This window comes from Epinephelus fuscoguttatus, linkage group LG10, assembly GCF_011397635.1.
Source record: "Epinephelus fuscoguttatus linkage group LG10, E.fuscoguttatus.final_Chr_v1".
Classification (NCBI taxonomy): Eukaryota; Metazoa; Chordata; class Actinopteri; order Perciformes; family Serranidae; genus Epinephelus; species Epinephelus fuscoguttatus.
In genome coordinates, this window is record NC_064761.1 from 19,324,151 (window position 1) to 19,347,747 (window position 23,597).

The following is a 23,597-nucleotide window of genomic DNA, read 5'->3' on the forward strand; positions in this document are numbered from 1 at the left end:
TCACTGTATCTCACTATAAGCACCACTTCATTTCCGCTCAGAAAGTGCACGATCAGAGGAGTCCCTGTTACCTACCCGGGGCCCGAGGCTCCTGGTTAGGCCTTAAATGTAAACAACTTCAACTTCAAAATATAATATTTATCACCATTTTGAATATACCTCACTCTTAAAGAGAAAGTAAAAAATCATCTCAGGTATGTTCTGCTGCTGTGTACCAACATTTACCCAACTAGTGAATTCTAATATCATAATTTTGTCACATTTTATGGTAAAATACTACATTTGGTCCACAATAGCTGGAATCATACTTTGTTAGCTAGTCGTTAGTTAGCCAACAAAGCTAACTAACAAGCCTGCAGAATTTAAGCAATGATAGTTTCATATGTACTTCTTTACTGCTCCTTTAAAATACTATGTATCAGTGATACATTTTCAGCTCCTGTGTCTTTAGTTTCACCTCAGGTCATGGCTAAGATTTAACAATTGTCTAAATTCTACACCACTAAAATTATGAGCCTTTGTTTTTCTAATTATCTTTTATAATTAAAACTTAAAGTAAATTTTAATCACCAGGGGTCAGATGCATAAAGGATGTGTACACACAAAATCCATACATACGCTTTTTCTTACACATAACTCTGTATTTATAAACAAAGAATGTGTGCACCTCATGTATACGTGAGATTCAGCGTGCACACGTTTTTAGCTGAGTGGTGGATGATGTGATAAAGATGAGATCAGATTGATGGTTACCTTTTTTTTTTTTTTTTAGGTCATCCAGTTTCACTGGTTATGTTACTATTTTTGCAGGCTGTAAAATGTCAACCAAAGGTGCATTTAGAAAGTTAATTTCAATTCAATTTTTTATTTACATTCATCTTCGTGATTGTTTGTTACCCTGTGAAGCTCTTTGTAAAGTCAGTTTCAACATGAGCGCTCTGAGTGAATCACTAATCAATGAATAATTGTTTAATAATAATGATTATTAAGATTACTGTGATGGTTTGCAGAAATGTTAATAATCATTATTATTAAACAATTATTCATTGATTAATAATAATGATTATTAAGATTACTGTGATAGTTTGCAGAAATGTTATTTGAGTCTTTGAACAGAAAATCCCTCACACTGCTCCTTCAGCAGCTTTACGATTTATTGTAACACTAATGTTTCGGTCCTACTGGGTCGTCTAGAGTGTCCAGTCGGACTGAACATTAGTGTTAGAAAAAATAATTGTGAAGCTGAACAAGAGCAGTGTGAGGGATTGTCTCTTCAAAGGCTCAAGCGATTTTTTTACAACGCACCTGCATCTGTGAAAGTTGGATGTGCAAATATTTCCCTTAACAAATTGCAGAAATGTTAGTAAAAGTGGTACAGAAGCTACAAATCACCACAGCCGTGTGTGATGGCAGCCATTCTGGCACCATTTGAGAACACTGTTGATGCAACACAGTTGGTGAAATTGCACTTTCTTTACCGTATTTCTCACCAACAGTCTAATGAGCGGTGGAGGTGCACAAGTATCGATATACACACAGATGTATGTATGTGTATGTGCGCCCAGCGCCGCAATGAATGAGATTTTAAATTAAGAATTGGGCATATGCATGGCTTTATAAATGAAAAAAAGAATGCGTATTCATATTTCTGCCTTTGTGTGCACACACAGTCTTTGTCGTGAATCAACACAGTTTTATGCATCCAGCCCCTGGTACACAGGCCCATGTCATGTGCGCAGCATCTCGTGCCAAGTGTGATCTAAGCTCAATGTGGAAATTTCTGAGGAATAAGATCCATGTGACACTCACTTTTACAAAACAGTTAAATGTAATTATTATAGGAAATATGATGCTATTATAGGAACACAGCTACCTTTGATAATAATACTCTCTCAGGGTACTCTAGGGTTTTTGTGCTGTTGTAACCTTGTATCCAGCCTGACACAACGTCACTGTTCAGTCCATCCTAACATTGTTGATTACACCCAACACACCATGTAGGGGACGAGACATCGCTCCTGAGAGTAACACAAAGAAAATCACGATGGCTGGAACAGGAACACTTAAGGGCACTTTTCAACCAGAACCCAAAATCTAAACACCATTATCACTCCACATCAGACTCCAGACAGTTAGCAAAGCTCCTGGATCACCAACACCAACCAAAAAATATAGAAACTAAAAAACAGCTGACTGATTCTCTAAAGATTAATCTGAACCAGACTGGTATCTCCCAGATACTTAGAAGTAATTGTGCTTATTTGGGGTCAATAATCCAAAATGTGCATGTACACGACACACAGAAATGCTTTCATTGTCAGCCTGTGCCTCACGTCTGCTGCTTCACAGTTTTAATACCCGCTCATATATTATTACTAACACATTAAAGTGTTCATGAGTGAGTTTAAAGCAACACGTAGATTACACTAATTTAAACATGATTGTCCCTTTTTTCAGTGAATGAAAATAATCTTCTGATAATCTGGAAGATGCTATAATGACGAAAATAGGGGCTGTGAAGCATAAATATACCCCAGAGGTAAAATCCATGAGCTCCTCTTTCCTCTCATTTGTAATGTCCTGAAGATAATGTGCAGAATAAAGATGACAGTAAGAAAATAACTTCTTATATATCACTGAAATAAAAACCTCTTTCCAACCAGCAACATCAATATATGTGAAATCAGTGCCTCACGAGTCTCCAGCTCGCATCTGTGTGCTCGTGTGTACTCTGGTTGTCTTGTTTTGGATAAAGTGCTTGTGTGTCTCCTCAGTTTCTACACTACACTACCCATAGCGCATATGTGCTTGGTAGTGCAGAGTCCCATCCTGAGCTCATTTCCCCATCTTAAACACTGCAACTGCACTGACTGTATTGATTTAAGATACGCACTGTGGAGGGAAGGTGATTGAGGCCGAGCATTAATTTGGATAGTTGGACAAAATGTTAGTCCGTGTTTGAGGCAAGAGTGGCCAAATCTAGAGACTGTAACGTCAACACTGTATGAAACCTGCTTCTTAAAAAAATCAATTTCTCTCCACAGAAAATATACCCTCCTTTTCATACTTAAAAACAGCAAGCCAAATTATCTCTCTCTATTTTGATTGTTCCTAATCAGTTTAGTATTCTGAAGCTAGATACTTGTATTTTGTGTTACCCTGATATCATTGTTATAAACCACTACACTGCTAAGATGTTTGCAGCTTTAATACCGGCAGCAGTTTGGGAAACTCGCTGACACCACCACCAGTGTTGTTATGACGAGGCAGTATTCCAGGACTACCTCAATACTGCTGCACAAGATTTAATTCAATGCCGAATTCTGTGAACAGCTAAGTACTTAATCCCAATTGTGTTTTGCAAGCTGTATGTGCAGATGGCGAGTAAATGGGATTTTTAATATTAGGAATAATAGCTTTACAAAATAAACTAGATTAGAGCAGAGTTACCGTTAATATGCAGCCACTCTATTCAACTAAAAAAGCTGACAGGAAGTGAAGTCATCAACCTTGCTTTGGCATCTTACCAGTGTAGGGTTTTTAGATATCCAAATCTGAGCACTGAAGCTGTTTCTGGAAATTCTCCTATAGTGACGACACTAACCGGTACCCTGTCAGAGCCTGGCAACAGTGCCCATGTTGGTTCGTCTGTGGTGCAAATACAGTGAAGCGTTTGGGAAAGTGCCATCAGGGTGGCGTGCTGGTGTGTCTCAGCTGGGCTGCTGGCTGAGAGCGGGCCAGGCCAGGGTTACATTCAGCTGCTGGTTGTGTTGGATCAGGGATGTGTGTCGGTAGTGGAGGACCAGCTCTTTCAGAGATGGGTACAGGTTGTAGGGCTCAGCGAAGCCGTACCCTGTGGACGTCCTGTAGATCACACAGTGCTTCACATCCCCATCCACGCTGCATGAGACACAACATCACAATAATAATAATAATAATAATAATAATAATATGCATGTTTTTAGGGACAGGTTAGGAGTGAAATCTGCGCTGCACCCACTTTTGGTAAAAACATATGATCCATTAGGATTAGAGAGGAGGCAAAATGTTGGGATTTCTTAAATGAGTAAGGGATGCAAATGTGATGGTACTCACACAACAGAGCAGGCAAAGGAGCCTCTCTGAGTCTGGCTGTCTCTGATCAGGAACGTCCCGTCCCTCCTCCCTCTCAGTAACTCCTCTGCCTCCTTACGTCTCATACCACCAGCGTACCAGCTCCTCTCCTCCTGGTCGATATCATCTGCCAGAGTGTACGGGCTAAAGCATGATGAGAAGGTGGAAGGGTTACATTAATCCAATAAGTATGTCACGCTAAGTATGTATGGCTGGAAAGATGGTCTATTCATAAATTGGGATGTCTATGCAGTAGAAAGATGCAAATAAAATGAATACAGTATCACAAAACATAAAATTAATACACTCAAGTGTAATGATATTTTTTCAGACCCCTGCTTTAAATTGCAGAGATATTTGCATGTATCTGTGCATGTTGTGAGACCTCGGCACATAGAAGCATGTTTCAGATTGTTGTGAGTGGTAGTTTGTATCAAGTATAATAGAAATTGCAATATATAAGTTATATAAGCTGACCAGGATGAATGAGGATACTCACTCTTCTTCTTCATTCCTGATACCCAGCCAGTCATTGATTTGGCTCTGCCTGGTGCCTTGCTGGGTGAGCCAGCTGAAACATGGAGAAAACAGTAAAGAAGGCTGCAATATGTTGATTTTTAGCAAAACATGTGATATGATATACCCTGTCAGTTCTTCTATTTTTACTCTATCTTACTATATAATGACGAAAACTCTGTCGGTGTGTCTGTTCCACATTTTTCTCCTCACTGACTTGATCAATCCATGTGAAATTTGGCACAGTGGTAGAGGGTCATGGGAGGATGCAAATGAAGCAATATTACATCAGTTGGCCAAAGGGGGGCGCTATAGCAGTGGATTGAAATTGCAAACTTTGAATGGGCATATCTCATGCCCCATATATCGTAGAGACATGAAACTTTGCACAGAGATGCCTCTCCTCATGAGGAACAAATTTGCCCCAAGAACCCATAACTTCCGGTGATATAGATTTTCCGCCATTTTGATTTTTTTGAAAAACACTTAAAATGGATCTCTTCCTAGGAAGTTTGACCGATCTGCATGAAACTCGGTGAACATAATCTAGGGACCAATATCTAAAGTTCCCTCTTGGCAAAAGTTGGAAAACTTATTAAAACTGAGCTTCTATAAGGCAATGAATATTGCGGAGGGCGTGGTTCATCACATAAAGGTGTATAACATCTCAAGGGTTTCACCGATCACCACGCAACTTTGTCGGCATATGACCACACATAATCTGAGGGGACCCCTGCATTATTGACCCCATCAGACAAAATGGGGGGCGCTAGAGAGCTAATTTCTTATCTAGGCCTAACCGCCATATTGATTTTTACTAAACTTGGTAGATATGTAGAACAGGACGCCTCAAGGTGACTGGAGAAATTTAACTCTAATTGGCAACTGGGTGGTGCTATAACAACAGAAAAATGCTTAAAAATGGCTAAAATGCGACCGATCACTGTGGCTCCCCCTGTGGCCCAGTGTTTGTTTTTTTTCTAATTTTTGGTATGACTAAGTCATGGTATGGTATGCTTTACATAATCACAGAAACTGTCAGTGTGTCATTCTGTCAGTCAGTCATTCTGTCTGTCCCACGTTTTTCTACTCACTGACGTGGTCAATCTATGTGAAACTGCACATAGGCATTGAGGGTTGGCATAGGTAGAAGGTGACAAAGCTACCAATGGGTATGGACTAGTTTCATTATATTAGATTTTGCTTTTCAAAACTAGAAAAGCAAATTAATATTAGTGTTGAGTATCATATTTTCAGTATGCAGCAGTCTCATTATACATTGCCAAAACACACTTGTGTGAAATGGAAGAAATTTCCAAAGAAAGTGAAAATTGAGGGTAGTCAATGCATAATAATGTCAGCAGACCATGAGTCTTGCTTTATTTGTTGTAAAGTAACCAGTCTGTGAGACTTATCGTTTAAACTTCTCATTCACAAAACCTGAATAGGACAAATCTGCTTATCTGAATGTATTGAAGACAGGAAGATGCAGCCTTCACATCAAAGTGAACAACTCATGATAGCCTGCAACCAGTCATGTTGACACATCTAATTTACACTGAGGGTTTTGGACCCCATGAGGGGGTCAACTGATATTCAGACAGAGGTATAAGATATACGTGCTTGATACATTGCATCCAGAAGAGTGTGGTCACTGTCACACTGTTTTTTATGCCTCTGCGCTGGTGATAGCCATGGCTGGACACATTAGATTTTCTAGTTGTCCATCCCATTCTTGTGAACATAACATCTCAAAAAGTCCTTTAGGGAATTTCTTTAAATTTGGCACCAATGTCCTCTTGGACTCAACGAAGTACTGATTGCAATTTGGTGGTCAAAGGTCACTGTGTTCTCCAAACATGTTTTTTTGTCATAGGTCAAGAATTCATGCGCTAATTATGGCAACAGTTCACACAAATCTCTATTAGGATAATAATGAATGAATAAATGATGTAGTGATGTCATTTTATATCCCAAAGGTCAGCTTCACTGTGGTATCATAATGTTCTGCATAAAACACTTTTCTGCCCATTATTCAGTGTCATATCTCAGGAACAGAAGGGGAGACATTTGTTCAGATATTGAATTGGTGACACTAATCTTGGGTGAAACGTATAAATCTTCTGTCCTGTTGGGTTAAAGATGTGCACTGGGCACTGAGGGGCTGAACTTACAGCAGGTATTGATCTCTGATCTTCCTGAGCTGCACAAGGTCGGGCTTCAGGCTGTTCATTTTCTTGTCGACCTCCATGTGAGTTACCGCCTTCCTCCTCAGCTCCTCCTCCAACTTCTTCTTGCTGTTGTGTATCTCCTCCACCCTTGACTGCAGCTCATCTGAATTGCTTTGAATCCTGGGAGGAGGAGGAAGGAACAACATCAGTATGAGCATGGCCTGCAGTGAATATCTTTAATTTAGATTTTTGCCCTTTTCTTTTCTTAAAAACTGAAAATAAGTAAAACAGATGACACAAAAAGTGACCGAATTAGAAAAAAAGGTCAGTACTTTAAAGCATACTTGTCTGACTCTGTACTGTTGTCTAATGTGAGGAACATGTCGATGTATTCTTTGCTGTAGCGTTCTTGAGTTTCGCACTCCTCCTCAAAGATCCGGATTATTTCACTGAAAGCCTCTATGGCCGTCCGCTTGCTCTGCAGCTCCTGAGGAGGAAAGCAACAAATCTTCACCTGAATATTCAAGGCCTTACAATGAAGGCTCCGTTGTGGCAAAGCAATCAGAAGTGAAACATTTACTTTCAAAGATATTGCTTTGAACCAATAAAACCACAGTTATATTTATTAAAATGAAGATTAGGATGCTGCTGTACCTGAGAGGTTTGGTTAAACTTCTCAAACAGACGGTCGTACTCTTTGCTCTTCTCTCTGTATTGCTCCTGAAATATCCTCAGCTGTTCTCCAACTGCATCAATGTCAACTTCCATCCCAACCTGCTGCTGCAGACGAGAATGTAAAAGATACTCAAGACCAAGTCCATGTTTTAAAGCTCCTGTGATGCCTTTTGTCTGATCTAAACTAAACAGAAAGTTATCACTATTACTAAAAATGAAGACATTAAACGCATCCTTAAAAGAAACTCATTATCCATATCCTGTTAAGTTACTAACTCAGATGCAGCCAAAACCACATACAGGCCCACAGAGATTCAAAGAAAATCCCCACAGTGGGTACGTATACATGCACACTAATATTCCACTATTATTCCAAATAAGACAATATTCAAAATTTGATGTGGATCATGCAAACTGTATTCTGTGTGGATTTTCCCAATTAAGCGGGATTTATACTTCTGCATGGAATCAACGTCGTACCCTATGTCGTAGCCTGACATGCACCTCCCCAGAAATGTAACTAGGCGTCACAGCAACGCAGGCCTCCTGTCTCTAACTATTTCCCTCAGTTGAAATTAAGTTTTTATTTACTTTAATTTCACAGATAGGAAACAATACATTGTGAAGACAACAAAACCTCCACAAAATAGCTTTTAAAGTCTTGTGTGTTTATGCTTCGGGGATTTATACTTCGTGATTTATCCTGCCTTCATATGAGCAGAGGAAATCTCCGCTCTGCGTGAAGCTAATTTATACAGCGTAAAATGCCATAGGCTTATGCTAATTATGTTAGCATGTTATATTTGTTTGGAAAATTTTTAGTATAAGATAGTTTTTTTGTCAGTGAACCTTGTGAGTTGTAACGGAGCTGAATTTTGTAGTATTACCTTTGTCAAATGTTGCTTTTGTCCCTGGCTTCATATGAGTAGAGGAAAAGTCCGCTAGCTGCTAGGCTAATTTATACAATGTAAAATGCAATAGGCTCGTGCTAAAAACATTAGCATGTTGTATTTGTTGGGAAAATGTGTCCAGCAAAAGTGCTTTGTGAATGCTGCGAGATACAGTGAAGCTAATTTGTGCACTTGTGTTTGGAAACGGTCTCTATTAAGCCATGTTTAATATGTGTTTTGGGTGTATTTTAAATCAACGAGACTTTACAGCACTTTGCAGAAATCACGCTGCCAACTAGTGTTTTGGAGGTGTAACTGCAGAGTGACACAGACACACCACTGCACAAGCATAAATGCTCACAACGGCGTAGGCTCTGCATAGAGCTGACGCACAAGTATAAAGCCGCAGTTTGTGATACATGGCCTCTTATCTGTCTGTGTTCGCCTCTGTGCGTCATCATGGAGACATTGTACACAACTCACCAACAGTTTGCAAAGCTGGTGTAGAAATGCATCATCAAAAGGGGTCAGAAGGAGAAACACACCTACTTTTAAACCTTATGAAATACTTGAATATCAATGGGTTTTTTGATATGCACAAATATCACATAGCCAACCTTTTCAAGGAGGTGGTTTAAAGAATGAAAGAGGGAGGCTGTGTTCATATGGTCGAACAAGTCCGCCACCGGTAAGAAAACATTGAGAAAGTTGTATTTTGATGCAAAGAAACAAAACGTCAAGCTGCTTGAGCTGTTCCATATTAGGAATGTTGTGCTTTTCAGAATAAGGGCAAAACACCGGAATATTCTGTGCATGTAAGCATACGTAATATTTAGCAAATAGGTGTAACATAAGACAGCACACATTCAGAGCTTAAGGCCTCATAAACTCACCTGCTGGTATCTGGTAATGGGGTAGAGTAGCTGTGTGTCCAGTTTAGAGTTGTACTGGGCCAGGGACTTGTTCTGGTAATACTTGATCAGGTCCACCACTGAGGGAAAGGCCAGTGGCTCAGAAAAACCATACTTCCCCCCATGATGGAAGATCTTTATCAGTCTGTTGGAGCCATCTTTCCTACAAAAGTCAAAGCATATAACTGTCGCACAAGGCTGCCAGTAACCCCCCGCCCCCCACAAACACACATACACACTCACCTACCTTATACTGCTGTGCATTTTAGGCTGATTCAAGTCAAAGAAGTCTTTATTTAAAATAGAGCATTTTGTCAATTTTCAGGCTTCTATATTATTGTATTCGTCCTTTAACACTTTACCTTACCCTCTGTTGTCAAAGGAAAACCCTATTCAGCCACACACCCCATCAAAGCAAACATCTGATGTTGCAGCAAGTAGCTGTAAGAAATCAATATTTGATATTTGCTGAGTAAATATTCTGGTTTCTTTAAGTTGAACAGTTTGCAAGTGGAAATTTTACGTGCCTGATGTCATTAAGGTGTGTGATCCAAAAATTTCACAAGCTCTGCAGAACTCAGCGCAAATGTTGCTGGTGCAAGATATATTTACTCTAATGCAGACAGGAGCAGCCGGTCAGCATCGTACTTGTGGGCACAGCGCAGGATGAATTTCAGATATGGAAACATGAGAGGAGTTTCTTATCGGGCTTAACCACTGATGTAAATGCTTTGTCTTCAACACTCGACCGCAGTCCTGCATGTCCAACCAACACAGTGAACCAGCATTAATTTAAGGTCTCTTCCTTCAAACAGATGTGAGACGGACGACTGGTAAAACAGATGACTGAAATGTATTCAGCGTACTAAGGGTGTTATGTTGCTGAGCGCTGGAGTGGGTGCCAAACTCTAATCAACAAAGCTTTATATCTGAAACCTAGTCCGTCCTGATTCAACTAAAATTAGACAGAAACCAGGAAATGTATAAAGTTACATTATAAAACCAGTAAAACTAAATATAAGCATCCATACCAGACAACTAAAGTTAGATGCAGAAACCAGGAAATAATAACTGACCTCTGACAACATGTCTTGGATTTGCAGTGAACATAACCTTCCCACAAGATACAGAGCACTGATATTTATTATATTATTACCAGCTCAACACTGTATTAAACACACACACACACACACACACACACACACACACACACACACACAGTATCAGCTGTTCTCAAAACACAGAAGAGTTAAAAAGTAGTTACCTCAGTGTGAGAGTGTATTCCCCCTTCACCTTACTGGAAGCATCTCGGACCAGGAACGTGCCATCAGGAGTGTTTCTCATCATCTCGTTTACTTCCTCTCTGGAGAACCACAGAAGAAGTTTCAGGTTACTAAAGCTGGTGTCTTAAGCCTTAAAGTTTTATATACTGTAATATACTGACTGGTAAATGAATTTACATGAATATAAACAGATTAATTTGTATTGTTGTCAGCAGATCATCAACATGCCATATGGAAACATTCAGTACCTTGAGGTATTTCCCCAGTACCACTCCGCATCAGATAGATGGTTGTCATCACAGCTGGAGTCACATGCTGCCATCGCTTTGGTTATGTTGTTCTTGGGTTGAAGTTCTGACCACAAAGGTGATTAAACTTTTGGTTACAAATACAGAATTACAAAGGCAAAACTTGCATGTGTACGTCAGTGTCAGATTGTTGGACTCATATTAGTTTTAAAGATTAAAGGTGCTGTGTCTAACTCTGGAAAAAGATAGTTGATTGTCATTCCCACTCTTTGGGTTCCGATTCAAAGTGTCAATATTTGACCTGGAAATGAGACTCGACAACCAGTTACATACAGCATCTTTATACTTAAAGAAGCTACTTGCCTCCACCCATTTGTCTCCTTGCATTGTTATACAAGAGCATATGTTGCATATTTTCCCTTATTTTGGACCATAACCAATATGCTGCAAAACACCTGTTACACCTCTAACAAGCAGAACAAAGAGATGCTGCAGAGTACCTCCGTCCTTGACGATGTTGGTTCTTAGTGCATCGTCATGACCAACAGAGGAGGAAAGGTCCTTCAGGAACTCCGTCAGGGTGTGAGACCGAGCCTCGCTGTCGTTTTGGCCCATCTTGGACTCCAAGAACTCTGCAACATCACCCGCACATCGACCCAGTGTTACTCCTGACTTCAGCTGAGACCAGACTGTATGTGGCTATCTGCACTTTGTGGCTGTTCAGCACACACTGCTGGCCCGCTGACAAGGAGTCCAGAGGGAGATATCGTTGTGTTGCTTAGTCTTGCACCATGTGGGAGAGTCTGTCCAGACTAGTCTGCTGACAGGTGACACTGTCTGACTGCCTAAAATACCAGAACGGGCACTCCTCAACACTCAGGCACACTCAGCCGCGCTCGATGCTGCTCAGTGCTCGACCTCGCCTTGCCTCGCCTCGCCTAACAAACAACAGCTGTCTGAGGCAAGATGCCATGTGGGCCTGAAGGACTGGAGCTGATGTGCCACTGTTTTTTGTTTATTGTTCCTGTGTGTGTTAATGTGGCATTAGGGAAGCAGGGGAAGGTGAGAACCTGTCTGTCAGGCATTTCCTGAAAGCTTTACATTTATGTGTGAATTGTTTGTGTTTACTAGTATGTGGCTACGCAACACATGCGCTGATACGTGTGTGTGGTGCGAGGTGTGTTATTAGCAGTTGATGTAAATCATCCCTTCAGCACTTGTGATGGCATGTCTGGAGATGCATTGAATCACTGCTGCCAACAGAGCTGTATGTTGGAGGAATCATACGTATGTGGTTGTAAAATTAGAAAGGGCGTAAACTCATTAACCCTGGGCCCACAAACTGCAAAGCTCTGTCAAAACTTGCCTGCGAAAGGCTCTTCATCTAATAAATCTTGGATTTTGCTGAATCGTTCAACTCACTAAGCCCTTGACACTATGCGATCCCAGCTGCTGACATTTCTCCTGGAGTTATGAAATTCTTGTTCTCGAGAGCTAAAAGGATTCGATGATTAATCGAGCGACAAAACATTATTTGGCAACTGTTTTGAAAAGTGATCGTGTGTAAGTAATAGCTCAAACAAAATGCCCAGCATTCCCTAGTTCTTTACTTAATCACGGGGATTTACTGCTTTTGTTTGTTCTGGTAGTAAAATGAATATCTTTGGGTTTTGGACCAAAAAACAGTCAATATGAAGATGTCGCCTTGGGTTATGAGAAATTTAATATAGTAACCGACAGATTTATCAGCTGTGAATACTGTTGTTAGTTGCAGCATTGGAGTCCTCCATATACTTTTAAAAAGTCCACTGTAGGGTCATGTTATACTCATTAGTTTTCAATGTTTTCACCATGTTTCTGAGAAATCTGGAGCCTCAATGACTGCAGCAGTGCCAGCAAGAGGTGCCACTCAGACGTGGCAAATCGAGAAATCTTTATCTTTAGAGTAAAAATATTTTAAAGAAACACTGGCTCACATTTGATTAATTCTTTAAAAACTAAAGTGAAAAGGAAGTGCTGTATTTATTGCGTGTCTGTCAATCCTGGGAAGGGGATCCCTCCTCAGCTGCTCTCATTGAGGTGTCGTCAGTTTTTTCCTGTTTTTGGGGTGATGAGTTTTCCTTATCCAAAGTGAGTATCTAAGGACAGAAAGTGCCATATGCTGTACAGATTATAAAGCCCCTTGAGGCAATTTGGGATTTGTTATTGGGCTGGAGAGGGATGTCTGGAGTGCTTTGCTTGGCCCGCTGTGGATGGATGGATGGATGGATGGATGGATGGATGGATGCATGGATTGATGGATGGATGGATGGATGGATGGATGGATGGATGGATGGATAAATAAAATGGAGTTGACTGGATTCTGTAAAGGTTTTATTTGGCATTGATTGGACCTTTGTTACTGCAGTGCTTCTTAGGTAGTTGACTTTGTCCTGTCTTATATTTTGATGATTTTTTTTAAGAAGCATATGAATTTAATGCCCAGTCATTTAATATGCTTCATGGCCAACCACAGACTTTATATAAAGATGGAAGACATGACAGCTCCAAGCCCGCAGGAAGAGTGCCTGGCTTTGAAGATAATTTTACATAGAGGCCAAACCGTAGAATTACAACTACCCAGTTTGTCACATGATGCCGCAGGGCCCCAAATAACTTTTTCCCATAGACTTGTGAAAGAGACGCCTCTAAATCAGTGGCTACATTGTTCTCAGCCTCACAACCTCTGAGAAACAACATTTTTAATGTCAAGAAGAACTGTAAAGTTGAATCATTTTATCCCCATTTAAGACAGCAGAGGGCTAAACTAGAAGTTCCCCGCTTGGCCAGCAGAAGCCTCTAGTGCACTTGCTCAATGGGCCCAACGATGCAGAAGCAGAGCTGAAGGAGTAATTTAGCAACTTTAAGCGCTGTAACCAGATCTCCTCATACATCCATGGACAACTCCCCCAAAAGTGAAGCTGGCTGCATTATAGGTCATAAACCCCGCCCCCTCAGTGTTAGTGGACGGGACATAGGCAAAACTAAAAACTCAAAGAGCTTGTTATAAAAAAAAAATCCAAAGATGGTTTCTTTGATTTTAGGCAGTTCATATTACGTTAATTGTTCAAGTGTTGATTTTTTAATGTGTTTTAATTATTTATTTGATGCTGTCAAAAGTGGGTGTGAGCTTATAACTGACACCTGTGTGTGTCAGTTGCTATGCTCACAATTGTTTCGGGCCAATGGCACTGAGGCTCAGGCAGGTGTATGGGAAGGACATTGATACTTACGCTAAACTACCTGGTCATTATTGCACATAATGGCAGCTCCCATATGCGGGGTATTTAGGCTTCCTTTTCGTACAGTGGGAGAAACATGTCACCCATTGTTAAATGTGCCCAAAAGGGCCTTTGAATAGTTCCAACCACCTAAACAATGAATATGGCTTTTACTCCCTGATGCCTGGATGACTGAGATCACTTAACTTTGCTACTCTGATACATGATATATGATATATGTTTACCATCTGTCATTGAGATAGCACTATACTTAGTGTAAATGTTACCGTTACACAGTGGCGTAACAGTTACACGTAAAACACAGATGACACAAACTGGCAGCAGATACATGTACTGACAGACAGGAATGGCTCAACTTCCTAACAGCTCATTAAATGCAGCAGGGTTTTGGAAATCATCTGCTTGGTTGCAGCTTGGTTGAGGTGACACTTTAGCAAAGCCAGTGGGATTGTTTCTGCATCGTTTTCTCATCTGACTGCTGTAATTGTTAACATGCATCACAGTTACTATTATCAAAATGATATCAGCATTGATGCTTTAAAATACTTAGTATAGCACCTTTAATCTTACCTTGAACTGCTGGTGAAGGCTCAGGCCTAGTAGCCACAGATATGTCTGACTGCTGTCGTGATTGGTTAAGTGGTGATGACATCATCACAGAAAATACAGAATGAGGCTCAGGATTATCCCCCATATGGTTGGTGCTCTCGTTGATGACCACAGCCTCGTCCCTGAGATGGAGGGATGCTAGCGATGACGTTGGGAAGTCAGCTGGCTGCAGCTCTTTGTCCTCGGCACAGTCGAGAGCTCTGAGCTGGAAACCCTCTTCTGCCATTTTCACAACACAGACTGAAACGGTTTTATTGAGGTGGTGAAGCAGCAGGATGTTGGGTGCCACGGTGCTGTTGATCACATACTATCAGCTTACAGTTACACTCATGGCTGAGGATGGAGAGGGTGACGAAGCAGAGTTCAAGGCTGCCCTGTGTTGTGGAGGTAGAGCATGTTTCTCAGCCTGAACACCCGGTCTGACCTCATCACAGCGCAGAGCGACATTGCCAGTAGATCCTGTGTTTTCACTTCAGTGTACTCAGTGGTCGTTTTCTGTGTTCTGCTTCGCAGTCATTTGCTTGAAGGGATTCATACCTGGGAGCTACCCACAACAACCACAGTTTGTTACTGAGCAGCACAGTGCCTGCTTCATAGACACCTTGACACTAGTTATTGAGCTGTATATTCACTGGAGAGTGACAGACCAAAGCGTGGCTGTCTGATTCCTTCCGCAAGGACACACACATCACCTCATGTCAGAAAACCTAAAACAAGAAGGCACAAATAAAGTTCTGCTGTAAAATGGGAAAATAAACCTTTTGGCATGCAAACATCTGGCCAAATAATGGTGGAATAATCTGCACTGTGTCACAGCTCCATCCCATATTTGATATTTGGGGCAGTTAAACTGTTATTTATTACCGCTTCATGTTCCAGACTCGCTGTCCACTGTGTAGCTGCTCAGTAATTTTGAAATTTAACCTCTGGCATTATCAGCCTTATTAAAGGGGCTTCCTGGAAAACAGTTTTAGATAAACTCAGTTGTTGCAGTTGTTGACAAATGTTCAACACCGTAATTAGCTGGTAGGTGATACATATACAGCCTTAAATGTATCAACCATGAGACATATTTCCAACCTTTATTCTGTATCTCATATCCTCAGACCAGTGTCAGAAATGCGGCAAATAAATGAGCAGGACTGCTTTATGACTATATTGTTTTGTTTGTTTGTTTTTTACAAGATTTTTGCATGACGAATTACATTAAATTGTCAAGTATTTAATAAGACATTTCTGTCTGGTCATGTCTGGATTTCTCAACTGCTTTGCCAGGAAATTAACCATACATGGAACCTTTTTATGTTACTGTTTGTAAGGAAGCAAATATTTTTATTGCATCACAGAAATGACACAGATCTTTTTTTATTCAGCATTCTTGCCAGTGAAAAACACACCATATCAAAATCCAGGCTTTTCAACTATTTGAATGGTGTCATATCTTCTGATATGAAATATGCCAATGCTTGATAAAGATTCTTAGCATTTGTTTGAGGTTAATGTGTATGCATCCTGTTTTTGCAGAGTCTATTTCATTACTGGTTGTCCAGCAGTCTCTTTCGATACTGCAGGACACGATATTCACAATTATCTCAATAATGGAAATTCACAGCAATCAACTTATTGTGTTTTTATCACGATATGTGATAAAATTGTATATCTCTCTATCCCAAATCACAATATATATCTAAAATGCAACATACCGCATCATGTTTTGAAGACTATATCAACATCACCCACTCTTAATGTCCACTGATATCAAGAGGAGCAGGTTCATCTCAGAGCTCTACGCAGAGGCTGGTTGTATTTAACACAATTCACACTCTGTGAGTGCAGTAGAAGCAAATGCCTTTTTTTTCCTTTACTGTACAACTTGTGAGGAATTCTCAATGCTACATACAAACAATGAACTAGCAGGCATCTATCATAAAAATGCCAGGTCCCAGAAGGTCTTAAGAAAAATGTAAGAGGTGTATTTGACAATTAAATATCTGCGCAACGGACAAGATCTACTGTAACAGAATAACTGGAAACATTAAAGTAGATATTACAATAAAAATTTCATGGCTTCAGCACTGGACCTTGTTTGTCCCGGGATCAACTTTTAACATCCTGAGAAAAACACCTGACCAAATAATTCTCTCACAAGGATTTTTTTTCTTAACAGAAATGACAATGCAAGTATGTCTTTTCCAAAAATTGTACATTCTTACTCCTTGAGTGAAAGTAATGGGGAAAATAATCTGCGTGTAACGTCCAGGAGTAAAGGATATTGCCTTTTGGATTCCCGTGGATTTCATGGGATTTTGGTTTTCGGGATGTCAGCGTCAACATTTTTTTTAATATAATGACTTTAAAGTGTTACATCATGAAGCCCATTACATGGTAAAGAATTTAGGGGGACTGTGGTTAAATCCGCTTCCTCTCCCAAGCATCTGGGATTAGTCAGCGCTTTATTATCCTCCTATACCCTTTACAATATGACATCCTACTAAAGAGACGTGAGGGTATCATCTGTGCTACAAGAGGAAAATGACCGGAACTTTCATTAAAATTGATTTTGGTTAAAGAGCTGACCTTTTTTTGGAAACATGGTTGATCTGATCACATCGCAATACATAAGGTTTTAACAGAAAAACAAAGAGTGATATTTGCCATAACTCTAAACTGAAGCTAAAAAAGCATGGTAACCTCATTTAACTTCTTTAATAAATCTTTTTTGTTTACTAAATCTGGACAGCTGATGCTTCTCAGCAACGATTTTAGTATCAAAGGCACTGAAAATACTGATTATGTGACAACGTAAATTTACTTGATCGGCACTGGTGTTGTTGATAAACGGATAACTTAAACTGCGTCTTTTCTATGAAGAAGCATGCAGCATAGTATCTAAGTTAACAGAATGGTGCAGCATAGCAGATCAAAAGTCGAAGCACTGGAAATGGCGTCGGCATCGAAGTAGTTCCAGTGGTACGCAGCCATGAAATCTTCACGGCTCAATGTTTACGGGACATTTTGTCCAGTTCCTGTTGAGCTGATGTGAGACACTAAACATGATTTGGACCAAGTCTTGCATTCTCTGTCACGTAAGCCAATTTTCTCATGTTTTAATACGTTCCTAAAAAATAAAACCTTCCATTATGCACCCATCTGGGACGACATACAGCCGGGTTATTTCAATATCAAATCTATCAAAGCTGATAAGTCAGTTATAAGTCTGTAAAGCGTGCTGTCCCAAAGCAGGTTGTGTTTAATGATGATGACCTAATCAAAACAAAGTATTTTGTGTTTGATCAACACATGCATTATTATAGGAATGGTTGGTCCATGAGGAAAAGCATTGGTGAGAAGTCGGAGTCATAAAAATTTCTTTACGTATGTTGCATTTTACAGCAGCGCTCTGCTAAGACTGTCCCGTATTTTGTCAGCGTCAGTCAGTTGAAATCGGTAGTCCACCATCCAACAGAAAACGATGGACGATATTTATTTTGCTGATGACGGTCTACTGAATGTGTCTTGTTATTGTTAAATATTCAGTCGTATCTGCTATCGATCAATGTTGAATCCCAAAGGCGGGACGGCAGCTGTACGCCATATTTCCCCCCAACGCCTTCGAGCTTTCCATCGTCCCATACCTAAGCTTGGAATGACGAAGAGATACGAAGGCTGAACATGCACGGAACTTTCAAAATGGCAACTTCTGGTGTAGATAGCATCAGGACAGCCTGTAACAATGAAACATCATCAGGAAACTCGGCAGGACGGGACAGTGCGCACCTACCTGGGCCAAGACAGGAGGGACCGAGCAGCAGGGGAAGACAACATTTCATCGACATCCATGAAGCGGCGAAGAGACGTGGCTGGACGCACACGTGGCTCAGATCAAACCAACCACCGGCCTCGGTCCTCACGCCATCCAATGTCCCTCCACCCCCCCACTCCTCCCATCCCGTCCTGCCTCTCCTCCCGTGTCCTCCATCTTTTAAAGATCCTCTCCACTTGGTTGTTGTCCGTCCCCTCTGAGTGCCACATTTTCCCACGATGCCATTCCTCAGGGTATTTCCTTTCCTCTTCACCGAAACACGTCATGTCTTCATTAAAATCAAAGCTTTTCCAAAACATTTCCCACTTTGTTTTTACTTCTACATGCAATGACAGAAGAAAAACTCCACTGATCTGTGGGGTGCAGTGTTAAAAAAAAAAGCTCTAAAAATATAAACAAGTATGAAAAAAATCTATAAAAATGCTGCAGGTTTTGGAGCTTGTGCAGGTAAAGGAGAGGCAAAAGTCAGAGCAGCTCTACTCTTCGCACTGTAACTCTTTTTCACAGTTTGAGAGCACAGCGTGGATGCACAGTGGGGGGACAGGAGCATGAGAATGAGTCGGTGGGAAAAAAAAAAAACTCCTATATAAATAAATAAGGGAAGGATGCCACTGTTGCTATACAGAGCGAGGGGCTTAGTGGTCTCCTGAAATCCTATTGGCCGGCCTGTTGCCATGTGCTCGGGAGTCAGCAGAGATGCTGCTAACAAATCAAGGAAATGTTCTAATATTAGACTGTATGTATCTAGGCAGCGGGAGCCCCTGACCTCTCAACTCAGCCAGCGTTACGTTCCACTTCACAGATCAGCATAATGAAAGAAGTGGTGTGGAAGTAACTGGTTAAAAAAAATGTTACGGCACTGTAGACAAAACAGCAGACACAGCCCCCCACCACCCCAACTGCCTCCATGATATCCCAGTCAGTGCAGCTACAGACGGACAGAGAGGGAGAAAACAGATTCATCTTCTGTTGATCGCTGATATTTATCAAACACAAATTCTCTGACTGCTCTGCATGTTGGTTCTCTGGGCAATTTCTAGAACATGCAGTTGGTGAAAATTTGCTCTATTTCTAGCAATCTCATACTTACAGGTTCTGCTGTAATAAACTGGTCCATGCATTAAAAATTAAATTGTAACTGGTGAGCAAAGAAAAAAAGGCATTTATTTTTAAAGCATGCTGCTGATTCCTCTGCTGGTGTGTGTTGTTTTACCCAATACCCTGCATTTGTTATATGTTTTTTGAATCATACTTTATCATTTTCATTAATACGGAGCTGTTTTATGTTGTCTGCATTGCTCATTCTTTAGAAAATCTGATGCAGATGAATTTCTGCCTCTTTATTTTGATGCCATGGCTCCTAGCAGTGGGTTTCCAACACATCCATTATGAGGTTTTTATCTGCTAATTATCTGTTGGCAAACTGAATTTCTCGTGCAAATGGATTTCACATGATCCCAAAAACTGATATTATGGAGCCCAGTAGATATGTGCAGCTTTCCTGTAAGAGGAGCCATTTACATTATTGTAATATGCTATTCTAAGGCTTTTAGTGGAGTAAGACATTCATTCATAAAGTGCATGGTGTTACTAAATATCTACTCATACTTCTTGTAGGTCTGTTAGGCCACTGATTCCCGACCCTTTTTCTTAAGGGACCTGTTTTATGTCATTCAGTAAACTGACATTGCATGACTAAGTGATATGGATATTTCATACTATATTCAATGCATAACAGCAGGGTGACCGCAGGTCCTTAAAAAGTCTCAAATGAACAAAATACTGTGGGATCACATGGTACAATACGCAGGATCATAGTTTTTTCTATCACTGCTTCATTGTATGACTGCATGAAGATCATACAGTACCATCTAAAATAATAAGGACATTGTTCTTTTAAAAATTAAAAAAAATAGAATGAGCATTGAGAAAAATAAGAATAGCTTTATGTTTATTTTCAGTGTAACTTTGTATTGGAGATAATACTTTAAGCACCATGTCGCCATTATATTAATTAAACATTACCACCATGTGTTGAACATATTTCATATTCCAACGTACGTTTGGTAAGACATTCCTCGTGTGTGACACTTAACAGGATAAATACATATAAATATCAGCTTAAGAAGGGTCACCACCAACACCATAAAAACACTAATTCCCTGAAAGTAAGACTGGCAGAAATGAATAACTCATCAGGTGTAAATGTTCCCTTCTCACATATAATCTGTTCACTTCTTTATTGCAAGTTCAAGGAACTCCCTCCTGATCTTGGGATCTTCATTAAATCCTCCCAGCATCACACTTGTAACGGTGCTGGCGTTCATCTTCTGCACACCTCTCATCACCATGCACATGTGCCTGAAATAGTGATTTGTGCAGAATACATGAGACATCAGAAATGACATGAATAAGACATGAATCTGGGTGTCGACCCAACTATCATCTTAGAATCACCATTGCTTGAGAACGCACCTAACAATATCAAATATAGCCGTGATAAAGGTCAGTATACTTGTTTATCCAAAAGTGATTAAGAAAAAATATCTACTTGTAATTATGTGCAAAATATTTGACGTGAATCTAACAGGATTGAAATAAATGCTGAAACATCAGAAGCCCAACAATACAATGTTATCACAATACTTAAGTCATGTTGCAATATTATTGCAGTTTTAGATGTTTTTATTACCTTTTTTTAACTGCAAGTTATGTCCCCTAAGGAAAATTTTGTAAGCAACTGTTTTACCTGATAAAGTTTTCACTCTTGCTTCCGTCGTTTTTATTGCAGTAAAATATATCTATTGGACTGCAAAATCAATTGAAACCAAGCCTAAACCCTAACCCTAACCTTAACCTTTGGGTACCAAAACTTGAATTTGTAATTGCAGTATTAACAACTTTTATAAAAATGAAAAAGAATCAATATCTGGAGTCCCTCTTTCAATAAAATATTGCCATGCAAAATAAAGCAATGCTATGCTGTATAGATTTTTTTTCTCCACCCGTAATACTTACACAGCGTCAATCACCAGTGCTACTCCGGCAGGCTCCAATGCTTCAGAGATGGCTGAGGCAATCTGTTTGGTGAGACGCTCCTGAACTGTGGAGAAAGTAACACATAACATTTGACACAGAAATATAAAGAAATTAGGAGAAAAAATAAAGCAAATGAAGACATAAGTGTTTAATATAGCAGTGTAGTATAATACTTTGAAGCCTTCTGCTGTAGAGCTCAACTATTCTGGAAAAAAAAAACAAAAAAAACCCCAAGATGAAACAGATGTTTGATTTGTGTATGTATGTGTGTGCATGTGTGTGTATAAACCACCTACCTAGCAAGCTTGCTTAGGCCAACCACTTTCTTGTGTGGGAGGTACGCTATGTGAGCCTGAAACATTTATATCATGAATTATAAATCAAAATATTGTCCGTAATACATGTCGTATAAAAACATAGTATCGACAAGTAGTCATTAGACATGGGCCAGTATCGTCAATTGGTTTAAGCTTATCACAGATACACTGGAATTGGTTGTATTGGAAATTGCTGTACAAAGAAGAATCACCATTACGTCATTTATTCACCAGATATCACTGGCATATTTTTAACTGTAAAATATCCTTCTCAGTAACAATTCTGGTCTCAGCTTTTTAAATTTGAGGGATCCTTTTCAATAATATGTCTGTGTTTATGTTATAAAACAAATATTAGCCAGCAGATTTTTATCAGATATTCTGTATTGAATTTGACCTATTGTTTTTACATAATCCGGGTATCCTGAATAGTTACCTTGCCAAAGAAGGGCACCAGGTGATGTTCACAGAGAGAAAACAGCTCAATGTCCTTCACGATCACCATCTCTTTGTGGTTTTCGTCAAAGATTGCGTCATTTAAGATATCTGTGGATTAGATGTGATCTTTACATTCTGTACTACACTGGAGCGAAAAGTTAAAAAATCAAAAGAATATACTGTATATCCATCAATGAGGAGTATTTAGCAAAAAGAAATAATACAAGTTATGAACTTTTATTGTGTCATGAATTCGATATGAGAATGAGAGCCGTCATGAAATTTGAAAGTTGCCCAGAACTGTATCTATGATTTCCTATCACAAATAAATTGATTGATTGATATTGAAATTCAGATCAAGTTAGCACCACTGAAAGTTTTTAACAAGATAAAGAAAGAAAATCCATCATCACCTTGAGGTGTTTCTTTGTAGCCTTTAGTGAGGAACTGCATGGCTTTGGCTGCACGTAGCGGTGTACGTAAAAGTCCCTCCCGGTTGATGTCCTCTCCCAGCTCACTCAGTATGATGGTATAAGCCTTCTTAATGTGAGACAGTTTGTCTACATCTTCAGAGTTCTTGGAGTTCTCTTCTCGGCCCAAACCATTATGGTCACACATGTCCAGGTACTCGTCACCTTCTTTATTCATCTCTGAACCCAGGTGAGACTCCATTTTGGTTCTTGCTCTGCTGTCAGTCAAAGAGAGGCTACTGCTGGATACAGTGAGATAGGCCCTGTGGTACGCTGTTGCCTCGGTGGTTGCAGAATGTACACTCTGGTTTTTATACCATGATGTGGTGCCCTAAGGCTACAGCATTACTGAAGCCTCAAGACACCCATACAAAGTTTAATTATGTGAATAATTTTTCTGATTTTTCAGTGACAAGGTATCAAATCACCATACAAATCAATTCCAAATCCCCTTGCATCAGATGTCATGAAACAGCATTTGACTGATCCTGTGATTTGAGTTTGAATGGACGTCCCACGCTCTGGTTTGAGGTCATAGACTTCGCTCACATGCAAGCATTAACGTGCTTGTAAAGCCTTTGTCTACGGTGAAAATAAGCTGAATGACAGAAATGACTGTGTGTCAATATAGCATCATCCCCTGTTTCTTCAGCATATAACTCCTAAATATCTGTCACAGTCAGCCTTGTGAATCTATTATCATCTGGCCATAGAAAATGTCATTTTAGATACTGTGTGGATCTTTTACGCAAACTTCTTGGGACCCAGTAAATTTCCTTTGGATACTTGGAAAAATCGTCAGTCTACCAAAGC

At 40.0% G+C, this 23,597-nt stretch overlaps 2 protein-coding genes across 2 annotated transcripts; both read right to left on the reverse strand.

Moving 5' to 3' along the window:
• Window positions 1–1,098: 1,098 nt before the first annotated feature.
• Window positions 1,099–18,605, reverse strand: LOC125896428 (phosphatidylinositol 3-kinase regulatory subunit gamma-like). The gene is made up of 12 exons (XM_049588994.1): window positions 18,479–18,605; window positions 14,659–15,404; window positions 11,308–11,439; window positions 10,808–10,913; window positions 10,541–10,639; window positions 9,259–9,439; window positions 7,455–7,580; window positions 7,145–7,287; window positions 6,804–6,980; window positions 4,613–4,684; window positions 4,096–4,257; window positions 1,099–3,900 (listed from the first exon to the last, which is right to left on the reverse strand). The coding sequence occupies exons 2-12, from the start codon at window positions 14,921–14,923 to the stop codon at window positions 3,711–3,713; spliced, it is 1,653 nt and encodes a 550-aa protein (XP_049444951.1). The 5' UTR covers window positions 14,924–15,404; window positions 18,479–18,605; the 3' UTR covers window positions 1,099–3,710.
• A 2,146-nt stretch (window positions 18,606–20,751) lies between these two features.
• LOC125895779 (GTP cyclohydrolase 1-like) lies at window positions 20,752–22,986 on the reverse strand. The gene is made up of 6 exons (XM_049587877.1): window positions 22,728–22,986; window positions 22,313–22,422; window positions 21,856–21,911; window positions 21,733–21,764; window positions 21,539–21,623; window positions 20,752–20,881 (listed from the first exon to the last, which is right to left on the reverse strand). Exons 1-6 carry the CDS (start codon window positions 22,984–22,986, stop codon window positions 20,752–20,754), a joined length of 672 nt encoding a protein of 223 aa, XP_049443834.1.
• Window positions 22,987–23,597: the final 611 nt, after the last annotated feature.